Below are 15,188 nucleotides of genomic sequence, written 5' to 3' on the forward strand. Positions count from 1 at the left end.
TTTTTATTTTATAAATGTTATTTAATTATTATTTAACTTTATTTTTTAATTTTAAATACTTAAAATATTTAAAATTAAAGAGTTAACTATGGTTACAAGTATGGAGATGTGTCAATTTATAAGAAGGGAGATTGGGTTAAAGTGGTGAGCAAAAATGCTTACTATCTATAATTACATGAAATATAAATTTTATTTGCTTACACAAATTTTTGGTTGAAATCTTAGTTATGTGCTTACATACTTATGGTTACACATCTGTTACCGTTAATATGGTTATGTATCACAACTATACACTATATGATCTATGTCTTGAGAAGTAATACAAAGTGGGCTTATGACACAGATACTTCAAGTGAGTCACAAGTTTTCGAAGTTGGTTGTCAGCTTAAGTCCCTTCAAATAGTGCACTATTATTGTGAGGAATGAATTCATCAACCTTGAGAAAGGACTCTTGTTCCTTGAAAACTAAGAAAATAGAGACAATAGTAAGTCCACAAGCACATTGGTGTGGTGTGAGATAAAGGGTCTCCTATGCCTAAGTTAGCACTATTAAACAGAGAAAGAGTTAGAGTTTCTTAGTTCAAGGAACAATTGCCTTCTCCCACAGATGGAGGTGGGTTTAAATTTGGCCCATTAGTGGCTTATTTACTGTCATTTGGAGGCTACGTGTTTGAGACTAAGTGGTGGGTGCCATGACTCCTTGATGTGTATGTCCAATCAATTAGCCGTTTGACTTGGGACGTGTGAGATATTTACCCAAAGTGGTGGAGCATAATGTCCTTAATTATTGCTACTGCAATTAATGAGGATATACCCAAGATTTGGGTTGATCTTTTAGTGGCGTGTTGCCCAAGGATAAGTCATGTTGGGCTTATCCCCTAAGTCTTATCTAATCTAGGCTTAATCAGGCAAGCGTCTGGACACGTATTGGACTAGTTTGTCCATGGGCCTTTGACTATTAGAAGGGCCTTGTGAGGCTTACGTGGGCAACTTGGGCTCAGGCAGAGCCTTAAATTGCCAAAGAAAGCGACCTGTGCCAGCTTTGGGGCAATAATTTCAATTGCCGTCATTTAATGCTTGATTGGATGCTTCTTATCTTCTCTCGCCCTTTGCTAAAGGCAATTTGTTCCATTTGATTTCTTTGTCATACATGTGGCATCTTATTATTGGTGTACGATTATTTACTCCCACAATTATACTTAACATGCTTGGAGGAGTCAAACCTTTAGGTATAGATGTTTGAGTATTACAAACTCTAGCATGTTGTTGCTTATCTTGGTATATTTTAGGACTTATGATTTGTTACTAGTATTTGTTACTAGTAATCCACTTATGAGATTCACTAAGATGCGAAGTAATGTGATACATTGAGAAAAGAAATATATCGTGCATAAATAGATATAATTGATTATATGTTATCTATCTTGATGCTATGTATAATCATTTTGTAAGGTCAGTACTTAGTGGGATTGTGTGAGCCATGATGCTACACCTTTTACTATTTTAAGCTAATGAGTAGGTTCACAAGGATGAGATGATCTTTACTTAATTTCAATATTAGATCGGAGTGTTTAGTACTCGGATCTTTACATTATAAAAATGAAAGTGTACTTGTACTGCCATCTTGATAATGTAAACATTTATGCGGTGATGGACTTGTTAAGGCATAAGGAGATGAAATTTTTTTCATAAATACGTACCAATATTATTCACTTTCCACACCAAATTTTCTATTACTAAATTTCATTTGTGTAAAAATACAAATGGCCTATTCCATTGAAGCTGGAGGGTCGTGGAGAACCATGGAAGATGTTTTGTTGTGTGAGTCTTGGGTCCAACTTGGTCATTGCCTAATCACGGTATTTAGAAAATAGAGATTGTTGGAATTTTTGCGAGTATTTCAAAATACAAAATTAATTTATCTAATTTATGTTGAAAGTGAAATTTTAAATGTGTGGTTTAATTCTATTTAATGAAAATTATAAACTACTTTCGTATTGGTTTTGAATAAATTGGACATTAATTTGTTGTCTGTTTTGCTATCTCCTTTATGGTTTTAATTGGTTTATTTACGTTAACTTTTTGTATGAATTTATTTTATCATTTAAATAAGTTAAATGCCTTAGGTTTTACAGTAGTCGTTGAAGGTTTTGATTCCCAAGCTTTATTGCGTGAGTTAATTGCTTAGTTGGGATCAGATTTTACTATTTTGAGCAATAGCGTTGAGTTTTGTTCTTAATGTGCAAATGTGGTTTAATTGCTTGGTTAATAACCTAACATTCACTGGAGTAAGTAGGCTTATATATACACCAAAAAAGAAAAACATTGGTGGGAGATTTTTGGCACATTTCTTCATTATTTTCTCCTCTACATTCTTGAGTTTGTGTTCCAATTTGTTTTCTTTTATCAAGGGAAAGATTCGAGTTGTTCATCCGATCCAAGTATTGCGAGTGTATGCATATGAGGGTCATAGGCTATTTTATCCTGGAGAGTAGGCAGCAATACAACCTTGCTAGACCGAGACATTGTCTTTGAGGGGCGAAATCTACTCTTAAGGACAGTCATGCCTCAACTTAAAATTATTCTTCTACTCAAGTCTCAATGGAGACCAACTTCTACATCCCAAAAGATATGTATTTTGCTGTAATTTCATTGATTTTATTTATTCTATGTATTATATATATAAGTGTAAACTACAATTTTCTAATATATATTTTTGTGATGCTTTACAGAAAAAGTAGTATTCATAAACCAAATTTTCCAACAGAGATGACATGTGGCGCACTTATAGAGGTTGAAAATCTTATCTGAAATCTGGGATTTGAATTTTATAATAAATATCGACACGTGGCAATAGAGAATCTTATCCAAAACTTTTATCTAAAATTTGAGATGTGAATTTTATAATAAATATTGACACGTGACAACCGAAAATCTTATCCAAATTAATCATTTAAGTATAAAATAAAATAAAAATGAAAGTAAATAGTAATTTCTTTTTGCCATGACAATAGGTAGAAACACAACTTGTCTTTTGCAATGCTTTAATGGATCCTCTCCTCACGGAAGCATTCTTTTGTAAGGCTGTAGTATATGGCAGCACAGTACGGTCGGATATTTTATAGGTTCACTTTTGTTTGTTTGTTTTGTTCCTAGGTTCAATAAGGCCAATTTTGATTTTTTATAAAATGTTTTCAAGGTCAATATTGAAGCTAAAACTTAACATTATACTTTCTTTTTTTTTAAACAATAAAATTCATTGATAAACAGTGTAAATACCCATAATACATACAGGAAGAATATAGCCCCAAAGGAGGTTTTTGCAAAACAGAAAATCTAGAAAACATGAACAAACAGGCACAAACATTGCAAGAGAGTGAGTACAAAAATGTACAACTTGAAGCCTACCTCATTTGGAGTTAGAAATGAGGAGGACCCATAAAACCTGCAGCAAACCAGTACTTCAGGACAGGAAACACCACGAAGTGGAAGGCGTTACTACTCAGCATCCAATAGGACATTCTAATGAATATCACACACAGCATCTCCAAATCCCCACTCGATCCAAAAGCACCAATGATTGTAGATCCAACCAAATCTAAAAGCTATATCTCCAAAAAGAGAGATCTAAAAGCAATCTATCCCCAAAAAGATGGTAATCAACCCCGAGAAAACTAGGGATACAAAACCTTGCAAAAGCAAGTAATAGACAAAACCCAGCATAAAGCCGGAAAGAAAAACTCTCCACAACATAACCCGAGGAGCGGGGAGAAACCCGGGTTCTTCTTGTGCGCTTTTGCATGCACTTACAAGAAGGTCCTTCTCTTGCTTGCATTGGCTGGGCGTCATGTCGCCTTCTGCCATTGGAACCACCTCAACCAAAACACCAACCACCACCAAGAACAAGCATACAACCACACCCAATGAGCCTGCAGCCTTCATGATTTTTTTTTTTTGTTGTTGTTTTTTTGCTTCTTCTTTTCTTTGTTGCTTTTTGTGTGGCAAAACTACCCTGTTTTATAGATTGTGAAGAGGGTTAAATTTGGGAGTAAACCCAACTGTTGCCCCACCAACAATGCGAGAGACTCCTTGTCTAATTGTTTGGGTAAATATCACAAAAAGAACTTGACTAAAAGGTCGCTAAACTCAAAGTCTAATTGTTTGTGGAAAAGTATCTCCATTGGGAGTTCAACTTGACTAAAACGAAAAATTAAAAGGAAACTAGTAATGTGAAACTAGAAAACCGAGGACAAATTTGACGTGTTCAGATCAGACCCAAAAAGAAAAAAGGCAACAAAGAGGAGAGACAAAATTGACGCGTAGTGGACTCCAAAAGTTGAAGGCTTTTAGTATCCTTGCATGGACATGGTCTTTCTAGGAAGCTACTCGGTATGAGTCATTCTATAATGAGGGTCTTCAGATAAGGCACAATCTCGTAACCGTTAGATCAAATTAATTAATTTAATTCAATGACTAACTAATTCTTGCCCAAAAAGATTTTTAATTTCTGGTGGCTGGCCCAAAGAAAGTTATTGTGTAGATTTTAACTAAGAACCTTACAAATTAATTAAGAATTCTTGTGATTATTCTAGATGAAGAAATAACTTCACAACTTGTAAAATAATGTGAACATGTTCATCTTATAAATAAAATTTCCATGGCTATAAATTCAAACCATAAACTGAAAGTTTCACAGCAAACTACTTAACTACATAATACGTATATGAGATGTACATATTGCTTGTGTGCATGTATTGTATGTACGTATAGGATTGGCGGCGCTCTTTGCTCAATCTCACCTAAGAAATAGGGAACTATAAATGTATGTATATATTTCCTATTCTTAAACTATACTATATATGTCTGGATCTTGTATTTAGATGAGGAAGAAGCCATTTGGAACCCTGAATATAGCCAAGGCTGAGGAAGGATTTGGCTTCTACATCGCTTAGCTTTTTAGTGTAGCGTGCTTGCCCGCTTATGTTTGACCCTGGACCCGAATTCTGAAACTCTCCATAGAACATATTGCTGCAAAAATTACCACATATATATATGTAAATAATAATAAAAAAATAGATCCCAGAATAAGAAAACATTTTAGAAAAATAATGAAAATTGCTTACTTACTTGGAACGTTCGGGGTGGCCAAAGTCATTCCATCGTTCAGGATGAACGACGTTGGCCATGTCGGTGTAGGCAAACACCACAGTGGGGCTGCTCCCCCAAGCCCTGCCCAAGTATGTACTCCTCACATATGTAGTGCCAGTTATTTTGCAATGCACAAATGAAAATCCATTATCCTCCAAAGCATCCCTTTGTTGTGCCGTTATCACCGTAATATTCCGCTCTAGGACATGTATCTCAGTGTTCTGCACCAAAATATATTATATCATTTAGTGTCACAACTTGAGCTAATAAATGAAAATTTAATTAGAACAACATGTTTTTTTTAAATAAACACTACAAAGCATAAAATTAACATAAACAAGCATACGATCTAAACTCAGAGAAATTATTGTATGATACTATGATGCATTATTATTACAAGACATACCAAGTAGAGAGATTTTCCTTTTCCGAAGATGAAATCTACCGTGCCTTCAATGTAACAATCCTTGAAGAAATGCAAGCCCTTGTAATCATAAAGAGTGTCCTGAAATCCAATAAACTTGCAATTGTAGAAGGCTGCCTTGTCCCCGGAGATCTGCAATGCAACAGCCTGCGCACCAGACCTTATCCCATCCGGCTCTGGCGCCGAATTCTGCAAATTATATTAAACCGCTCCATGAGACCGTGATACATACATTACCATCATTAGCATAATATAACATTACTCTAACTAAAGCAAATTAATTAATTAATAATTACGTACCGTAACAATAATGTTAGCAGCCCTAAAATAGTCAGATTCCACAATCAATGTACCACTGTAGACAGTCCCATACTTCTCAGCCGTACCATCAAACATCAAAGTTGGCATATTTTTTGGCGATCCATACAACGTCACAAATGGTTTATTTTGTGGGATATTGATTTTCTCGTTGTACACTCCACCTCCGATGTACACAACCACACGCTTGGTGTTCCTCTCAGGGATGCTATTAATGGCGTCCGTGAGGGTTTTGAAGTTTCCACTTCCATCTTTCATGACCTTGATAAGTTTTGGACCATCCTCAGCCGTCACAAGGGCGGCGTCAAGCGCGCCCTTGCGTTCTGCTAAAGGCTTGACGTTGTTATCGAACCAACTGCCCACTTGGGAACCATCAGAAGGTATCGGTGTCGAATCGTCGGCGGCGGTGGTACTAGCAGCGAGGAGAATTGTTATAATTACAAACCCAGCTGCAGGCATGACCATGCATGTCGTTCTTCCAGCCATCTTGTTATTGCGATAAGCTGCCTCGAGTTTCAATGATACACAATTCTAATTAGGCTAGGCCTAGTATATATATTGGTTCTAGGAACTGGAAATCCTAATGCAACGAGGAAGCATAAGGAAATCTAGTTAACAAAAGGAAAAACAACCCCAATCCAAATGGGAAATAAATTAAAGCACAAAATTACCAAAACGTGCATGTATGTTTGTTTTGGTGCTTATGAGCTAGACGGTTAGATGTTTTTCCTACATCGTGGTAAAATAAAGCATATAATTTAACTTTTTTTTTTTTCTATATGTTATAGTGAAGACTATTTTTATTTTATTTTTTATTTTATAAATACAATTAAAAGGCTAAGTTCATATATACCTTAGGAAAAATTAGATAAGTCACATAATATAAAGGACTAATTTTGGTTCTGGGTTTTGAATTTTGTTTTGCAAAAACTCAATCAAAAGGCCCAAATTCATTGGGCCTGTTTCTATTAATAACGAAAAAGACAGTTTTACCTTTTTTATTTAAAAGGGTGCCCCAAGTTTGGGCCACCACTTGGACCACCGCCTGCCAGCACCCGCCCTCAAGAACCATCGCCTCCGCCGCAAACCACCGCCGTCCCTTTGGTGGCAGCCATGTGGCACATTGCTAAATAACCTTCAGTAATTTTAAAAAATACGAGATATGCCATTTAGAGGACTCGAACCATATCCTCCGCTTTGCAGAAAAAGGCATATGAGCAACCAAGCTAGGCTTTCCGTCCATGGTATTATGAGATTTTATTCTTTATATACTATATTGTTCAACATCAACTTAAATATTTTATTTTTTCTTATCAAATTAGAAAATAATTTTTCACGAATTAAAATTTATCTAATTAAAGTATAAAAAGTAAAAATAAAAAGTGAAACTACACTATATAATTATTGTTTATTATTATTCTCCTACCTTTTTTTTGTATTGCTATTTCATGTTTTTTTTTTCATATTTTTTTCTTTTCTTTTTCTTAGTTTTCTTAGCAATTGATTTTGTATCATTACTAACATATCAATTCACTTTCTCTTGTAAAAAAACATAAAAGGAGTGGCATTTAACTTGTCAATTTAATTGTAAAATAATATGTAATGATATAAAGGTCACTAAACCTAAAAATATCAATATAAAAGTAACATAAAAATTGCATTGCAGTTTTAATTATATAAACATAAAAATACCAATACAAGAGTAATATTAAAATGCACATTTGTTGCCATTTCTGGGTTATAAACTTAAAAGTACCAATATAAAAGTAACATAAAAATGTACATTACATCGTAGTTTCAATTATATTAAAATACCAAAATAAGAGTAATATAAAAACACACACTAAGTTGCAGTTTATATGGAGTTTAAGGTCACTCTCTATTACACGAGGAGAGCCAAGAGAAACGGCTAGGGTTTCTTGTCCTTCTCTTCCGTCCACTCCATGCAGTCGACTCCCTCACTTGGGTTGTGGTCCTCTGCATGGATGCCTTCTCCTATTTTCGCAGTGCGTTTTCTTATGTGGTTCCTTCTCTGTGGAGATCTGGTTCAGTTAGGGTTCTTGTGTTGATATATGGCGTCTTCTTGGTCAGGTCCCTCTCGTGTTGGTTTTTTCGGTGGTTTGGTGGTGAGGGTTGTGATATGGAAGGTTTCGCAAGGTGCTGGCGGTGCATGTTGGGGGTTTATAGGTGGTTGGCGTCTAGGTTTTTTCTTGGGCCATATGGATCTTGTGCGTTCTTGGATTCTCGGCGTTGGGCACGATTTTCGGCAGCTAGGGTTGTTGGTTGTAATTTATGTTCCCATCTCTCCGGGTTTTTTTGTGATGGGGACTTGGGATCCAGGTGGTGATAGAGCCCTTATTGTTTTTGAGCAATTTTTCGGGCGACACCCTGTGCTCACAGATTCTCGTAGTGAGTGTAGAATTTGCATCAACGAGTTTGCTGATAGGGCAACGGAGACCAGCCTTGAGGGATCTCCTAGTTCTCCCTGATGTGTTCGTTGGAACGTTTGTGCGCTTGTCATCCGATAAATGTTCCTACTGTGATGATCTTCTGTGGGAAGTTCGTCATGCTAAGAGGCCACTCTTGATCCCGCTGCCTTATCTGTGAGGGATATGTATTAAGAACAAAGGAGATGGCATTTGTGCTCTTTTTGGGGGGTCCTTCTTTGTTTGCCCCTACGGTTTCTTTCTTGGTGTATTCTGTATTGTCTCTAGCCCTTGGCGTGCTCTACAACTCTTGTGTTGAAATGATCTAGGAAAAAGGGATTGAACAATTGTCTCATTACATACATAAAATGGGTATATCATCATCATATAATTTTAATGGATTTGTGCGTTGGTTGGTAGCTGCAAAAGTAGAGGACTAGCTAGAGTCAGTAATATTGCTCGATCATTCCAATCATTTTACTAAATAAATAATTTAAGTAGCATAGCAACACAAAATATCTAAGTCAGATAAAAATTTATGCCACTTATCACTTCACCTGAATCAATAGATGCTTTAGTTTACAATAAGTCTTCGGTGGAACTCACACCTCCATAGTCCAGTTCCGTGTATGTGTGGCATGACATGATGCATCCACAATGGAGTGGCTGCACAAGGTATCAAATGAATAGAAACTTTGTTGATCCATATAGCATATGCATAATGCAAAATGAAAAATTAGACCAAAATAAAAATATAGGGTTAACATTTTATTAGTCCCTGAACTTAGACCCGATTTGAATTTGAGTCCCTCAATTTTCAAAATGGTTCCCGTAGTCCTTTAACTTCACTTTCGTTAGGACAAATGGTCATGCTGTCAATTTTGTTAACTTTTTTTTGTTAAATGCAGGGCAAAATGATATTTTTATATTAAAACCAAAAAAATGAATAAAAAATCATATCTTTAAAATAACAACAAAAGAAAATCACATAAAAAACCAACAGAAAAGAAAAAGAACAATCAAGTTTGAGGGGAGTAGAAATCGGGATAGGGGAGGAGAGAGAGAGAGAGAGAGAGAGAGAGAGAGAGAGAGAGAGAGAGAGAGAGTTTAATTTTAATTTGTTTGGTTTTTTAATTTTTTATTCATATTTTAATCAATTTTGAAACAAAAATACCATTTTGCCCCTGCATTTAATAGAAAAGGTAACAAAATTGATGGTAGGACCATTTGTCTTAACGAAACTGAAGTTGAAAGACCACGGGAACCATTTTTAAAATTGGAAGACTAAAATGCAAATCGGGTCTAAATTCAAAGACTAATAAAATGATTAACCCCTAAAAACATAAGATGAAGTTGCCTGCTCACCATTCTACGAACAGCACGATGTCTCCAACCATCACCGCCAGAATGAAAAGTTTCACAAAACTGATCATTTATATAAGCAGAACTAAATTTGCAAATAATCAAGTCAGTTACTAAGTGAAAGTACACATATATCAATGCCTAATATAGTAATATGAAATTGCTAGTCTTGACCCTTACTTGAAGGTTGGGAAATTCATGCCCATAGTCCCAACCCTAATGTTTAGAAATTCCAATCTGCTAGCAAATTTACATGATGAATAATAAAAAATTTAGTAATTATACCAAGTCTTCATTATCTCTTCACATGCAACCATATCAAGTTAGAATCATTGAGTTGAGATTCAAAATATATTCTACAAATTCAAGAAAATTTGGTGGCAAAGTGTTATGATAATAGAGATACCTCTGGTAAATCATTGATTCGATGTTATTGAACTTCGTGTCAACGCATGGAGTACTACCACAATCTTCATCTTCATCTTGCCCTTCACATGCTTGAGAAACCTTCATATTTATATAGAACCCAAAACTTAATATGTAATCAAGAAAGGAGATTGACAAAAGCTTTTGCGCATACCAACCTAGTTTTCAAGTCACTTTTTATAGCTGAAGAAGAGGACTCTAGAATGGCGGTTTTCAAAAACAACAGGCCTAATCTGCGTCTAGTATGCGGTTTTGAAATTGATCCTTTCTAAGGAATTTCTCCAAATCCGTTCCACAAATCCGTTACTTTCCTAGTCTTGGTTTCCAGGCTCTAAACATGGACATATATGAAATAGGAAATTTATTTATGACTTTAACAAAATTGTATGCGATAAAACGAAAGAGCTCCTCACCTAGACGTCCCTGAAAACATTAGACTTTAGTAAAAAGGCACTCATAAGCTGTAGACATGGGCTTAGCCAAGTTGGCTAGAGCATATGTGTTCCTCACTCTGCATCCAAGTTTAAATCCCTCTCCTTATAATTTAGATTAGATATTATTTATATAAAATAAAATAAAACACTCACAAACCCAATTTAAACTAAAAGAGCCCATTTGAAATTTAAATAAGCAAAAAAGAATACATAATTAGACATGCAAAATACAGGTCCACTATCTACTTTACACCTTACACATAACCAAACAAAACTTTTTTTTTTTTTTTTTTACATGCGTATAGAGTTTGGAGTACCTCTTTTGCCTTCTTCCTCGTTTGGTAGCTTGTATTAGTGATAAAATTCTTTACTAATAAGGATATCATAAATGGAGTATTTTGGTTTTCGGCTTGGTCTGTGGGGTTTAAATTTTCTTTTGTATTAGGTCACTAAGGTGGCCCAAATTTGCATTAGTCTTAAATTAAGGAGATAATAAGTAGTAAAGTTGCTATAATTCTTAATGTATGGTTGGTATTATAGCTATAACATTTCTTAGTACTACTTTGCTGAATTTTGCAGCTGCTTTATCTATAAGAGAGCATTTTTGCTCATCACTTTAACTCAATATATACGCTCACCACCCTTCTTAGAGCATCTCCAACCGATGTGTCAAAAGTGTCACATAGATATTTAACGGCTAGAAATAACATCTCACATCACTCCAACCGATGTGTCAAAGTTGATGTAGAATGAAGACTGGAAGTTAAGATGTTATTTTTGACATTCCAAAAGCAAGATGTCAAATGAATATTTTATTTTTTTTCTTTTCTTTTTAATTAAAAATAAATCAACACTAAAATTTAATAAAATAATAATTTAATTTGACATATCGGGTGGAATGTAAAGCTGTGTAAGATGTCAAATTGCCACATCAGCCATCAAATTTAAATTTGATGTTTGATATTTGACATCTCCCTTGGAGATGCTCTTATAACTTAACACCTATCTATATGCTTGTAACCATAGTTAATTCTTTAATTTTAAATTTTTAAGTGTTTAAAATTTAAAAATAAAGTAAAATAATAATTAAATAACATTAAAAACTCTTTTTCTTTCGCTCTCTCTCTTCCCGACGAGGCCCACCCCAAACAGCCCTACCCGCATGACCACCAGCTCGCATACGTTCAGCGATGACACCAAAATCCTCGCCGTAGATCGCAACATCAAGACTCTCCGCTTTCGCCTCCAAGCACGCCTCCCTCTGCGACACCCCGAACGACGTCGTCTACTTACCAGCTCTCTGACAAAGATCTCGACGCCCTCATCTCCATCACCAACGACAAGGACCTCGACCACATGATGATCAAGTAAGGTCGGCACTACCGAGCTTCCGCTAAGCCCGCAAGGTTCAGGCTCTTCCTCTTTCTTCTAAGCAACAACCATCCCGTTAGCTTCGGCTCCAATGAGACCAAGTCGGAGCACCAGTGGTTCGTGGATGCTCTGAATTCAGTCAAATCGAGTCTCCCGATGGATGGTTCACTTCCAACGGCTCCAGTCACGGAGTCACTGACGAACCCCAATCGGATCTTGTCGGTGTGGGTGGTGGTAGTGGTGGGTTGCATGGTTGAGGTTGAACAAGGTCTGGAAGTGGTTGGGGTTGCTGTAGGGGAATGTGGTGACTAGGGTTGGGTGGCTGGTTGTGGGGTGGGGGTGGGTCTCGTCGGGAAGGAGGGAGAGAGAATGAAAAAGTTTTTTGTTTTTTTAAAATGTTATTTAATTTTTTTAATTTTAAATACTTCAAATATTTAAAATTAAAGAGTTAACTATGGTTACAGGTACGGACATGTGTCAAGTTATAAGAAGGGTGGTGAAGGTACACATTGGGTTTAAGTGGTGAGCAAAAATACTCCCTATCTACATGAAATATAAATTTTATTTGCTTAGACAAATTTTTTGTTGAAATCTTAGTTACGTGCTTACAAACTTATGGTTACACATTTGCTGCAATTTGTATGCTTATGTATCACAACTATGCACTATATGATCTATGTCTTGAGATGTAATGACCCAAACCTAAAATTCATATTTAATTAGTAAGTTATTATGAGGAAAGACAATTTTGCCATTGGAATAATTTATTAACGAAAAGTTGACTTTTTGACCGAAAAGAAATTTGACAATTCCACATACACCGTTACGTAGAGCACGACGAAATGAAATCATAGACACGAAGTGAGCTCGAATCGGAGCTTTAACGAAGAAAATACGGTTAAAATATTACAAGGAGCAAAATGGTAATCTGAAAAAAAATCAGAATTTTAAAAACCCTCATTCTCTCTCCTCCCTCAGTTTCTCTCTCTCTCTCTCTCTCTCTCTCTCTCCCTCTCTCTCTCTCTCTCTCTCTCTCGTCGCACAAACATGCCTCCCCCTAACACAGCCAATTGCTTTTCTCCTCGCCACCACCACGTCCGGCCGTCATCTTCGTCGGCACCAGTCCCAAAAGAACCAGCTCATCCTCCTTTACAAGTCTCAGCCCTCGGCCGCTCCACTCCACTGCTGGTGTCGCCGGAATTTGCAGAAATCCGGTGATTTTTTTCGAAACTTCAAACTGTTCGTTCGTTCTTCCTCAATTCTTCTCTAAATTTGTCGAGTAAGGTATGAATTTCTACCTATTTTCCATGCTCTAGCTAATGGTTGGGAAGGTTTGCATCGATTTTGACGGTAGATAGCTCAGTTTTCAAATTGGAACTCGGCCGATTTTCAGCCTCCGTGTTTGGCCACTTTCGGTCAGTTTTTGGGGTAGATCCAAGAACCAAAGTGGTTCCAAATATGGTGTTATACCTAGAGTAGGAGTTTGGAGCCGTGGTGCGTAATCGCTTTGGACACCCATCGCTGCCGGCGCGTGCGGCGGCGCGTGGGCAAGGGTAGTGCAGTGGCACTGTGTGTTGATGCGATCCTTAGGTTGTCATGAGCACTGCAGTGGCGGATCTCAATTTGGATACCGTTTGTGCCTCGAACGGATTTTCCATATTGTGCGATTTCCGAGTTCAATACTGTTGAACCGTTGGATCGTAATCTTTTTCAGATATGTTACTCTAGATAATTTCAAAAACGTGTAGGATTCGACGGATCGTGAATCGGAGTCCCGGATACTCCGAAATCGCGAATCCTAGGGTTAGGGTTTAGAAATTATGCGATTACACGATCGTCATCAATCCAACTGTCTGATCGACACCAATACCCTCGAGACATGTGTCCTAGATATATTGGACCTTCTAGCGGCTTCAGGATCATATTGTGAGGTCATGGACCCGTGGGGTCCCGGATTGATCTTTTTGGGACTTTAGCGCTTTTTGAGTCCCAAAATACCGCTAAACTATCCCACGTGGAAAGAAAGCTTTTATGGGCATAAGGATAAATTTAAATTGACCCACGTACTTTTAGGAGCCGGGGGTCAGGGTTTTTCATTTACTACTATATTGTATTAATAGAATATTATGGTCATTGAATCAGGCATCCGGGCACCAGTTGACCCGCAGGAGGGACCTTCAAGAGGTCCAGCGAGCTCGGACTATCAGTGAGTGGACTCTTTGTTTTAATAAATGAATTTAAGCAGTTCAGTTTCAGTTATAAGCTGTTTTATGCTTTTAAATATTTTATTTTGCATGCTGCCGAGTGGAATACCCTTTAACGGATATAAGAAAAGAAATTCTAGTTACTTGTCAGATAAATGGCAGCATAATTTTAAAGGTTACAGAAAGTTAATTATTCAACAGCTTTGCTTCATAAACTTTATATTTTCTTAAACCACCTTGTACCCAGATATTAAATGTTGCCTTCAGATTATATTGGTTGCCTTCGGTTTAATCAGCATACTTGACAGTTGCCCCACGAGTTCCTTGGTACTCGAACTCGTGTGGAGCGAGTAATGCGGATCAGGTGAACTACAGTCCCCTGAATCCTACGTGTTGCGGCTCGGATTGACTTTCACCGAAACCTGCGAGTATGTGTCACCCATGGTGATGCAAGGAATTGATGGATATAAGGAATTGACGGAAATAAGGGTACACCTAGGTGATAGTTTTAAACTGTTTTCAAAATGTATAATTATATACATGCATTGATTTCAGAAATAAAGAGAATAAGCTAGTTTGTATAACTGTTTTTACCGTGGGGTTAGTATGTTCATATGTTATTTTCTAAACTTTGTTTTTGGGTTCACTCATCTTTTTTGTTGTTTTGCGTCCCCAAGCAGTAGACGTGCACAGGAATCCACCACCAAGCGGTTTTCCATCTTCCACGCCTTTCTTTTGATGTAGGATTTTTATTTTGTAAAGGATTAACTCCTTTGTAAATTCTTAGTAGTTGCCCTGATGTTTTGCCCTAGACTGAGAATTGAACAGTTGGAATGTATATATATGTATGCTGGCAGTTGGTTGTATATATATATATATATACTTGTTTTGGCAGGTGTAAATGATTTGGTATTGAACCAGTTACAAGGGAAACTCTGCCAGTTTTTCGGTAGAAGTCAACCTTGTTATTTTATCGTGTTTGTATATAAGGGCAAATATGTCATTTATACCCGACATCCGCTAGGTGTAGGACACGCACAGAGTTCGGCTCGGATTCCAAAGCGGAATTTGGATC

At 36.8% G+C, this 15,188-nt stretch overlaps 1 protein-coding gene across 1 annotated transcript; it reads right to left on the reverse strand.

Moving 5' to 3' along the window:
* Positions 4,854–6,815, reverse strand: LOC18783425 (putative pectinesterase 63). The gene is made up of 4 exons (XM_007216054.2): positions 5,873–6,815; positions 5,555–5,761; positions 5,128–5,369; positions 4,854–5,028 (listed from the first exon to the last, which is right to left on the reverse strand). The coding sequence occupies exons 1-4, from the start codon at positions 6,374–6,376 to the stop codon at positions 4,854–4,856; spliced, it is 1,128 nt and encodes a 375-aa protein (XP_007216116.1). The 5' UTR covers positions 6,377–6,815.

The sequence above is a fragment of the Prunus persica genome, chromosome G3 (assembly GCF_000346465.2).
Source record: "Prunus persica cultivar Lovell chromosome G3, Prunus_persica_NCBIv2, whole genome shotgun sequence".
Lineage (NCBI taxonomy): Eukaryota > Viridiplantae > Streptophyta > Magnoliopsida > Rosales > Rosaceae > Prunus > Prunus persica.

Excerpts from the sequence above, each read along its gene's own strand:
- LOC18783425 (XM_007216054.2), bottom strand. The coding sequence starts at position 6,376 with ATGGCTGGAAGAACGACATGCATGGTCATGCCTGCAGCTGGGTTTGTA. Across the intron at positions 5,762-5,872 it reads CTGCTAACATTATTGTTACG|AATTCGGCGCCAGAGCCGGA; the intron begins GTACGTAATTAT and ends TATAATTTGCAG. Across the intron at positions 5,370-5,554 it reads AAGGAAAATCTCTCTACTTG|AACACTGAGATACATGTCCT; the intron begins GTATGTCTTGTA and ends ATTTTGGTGCAG.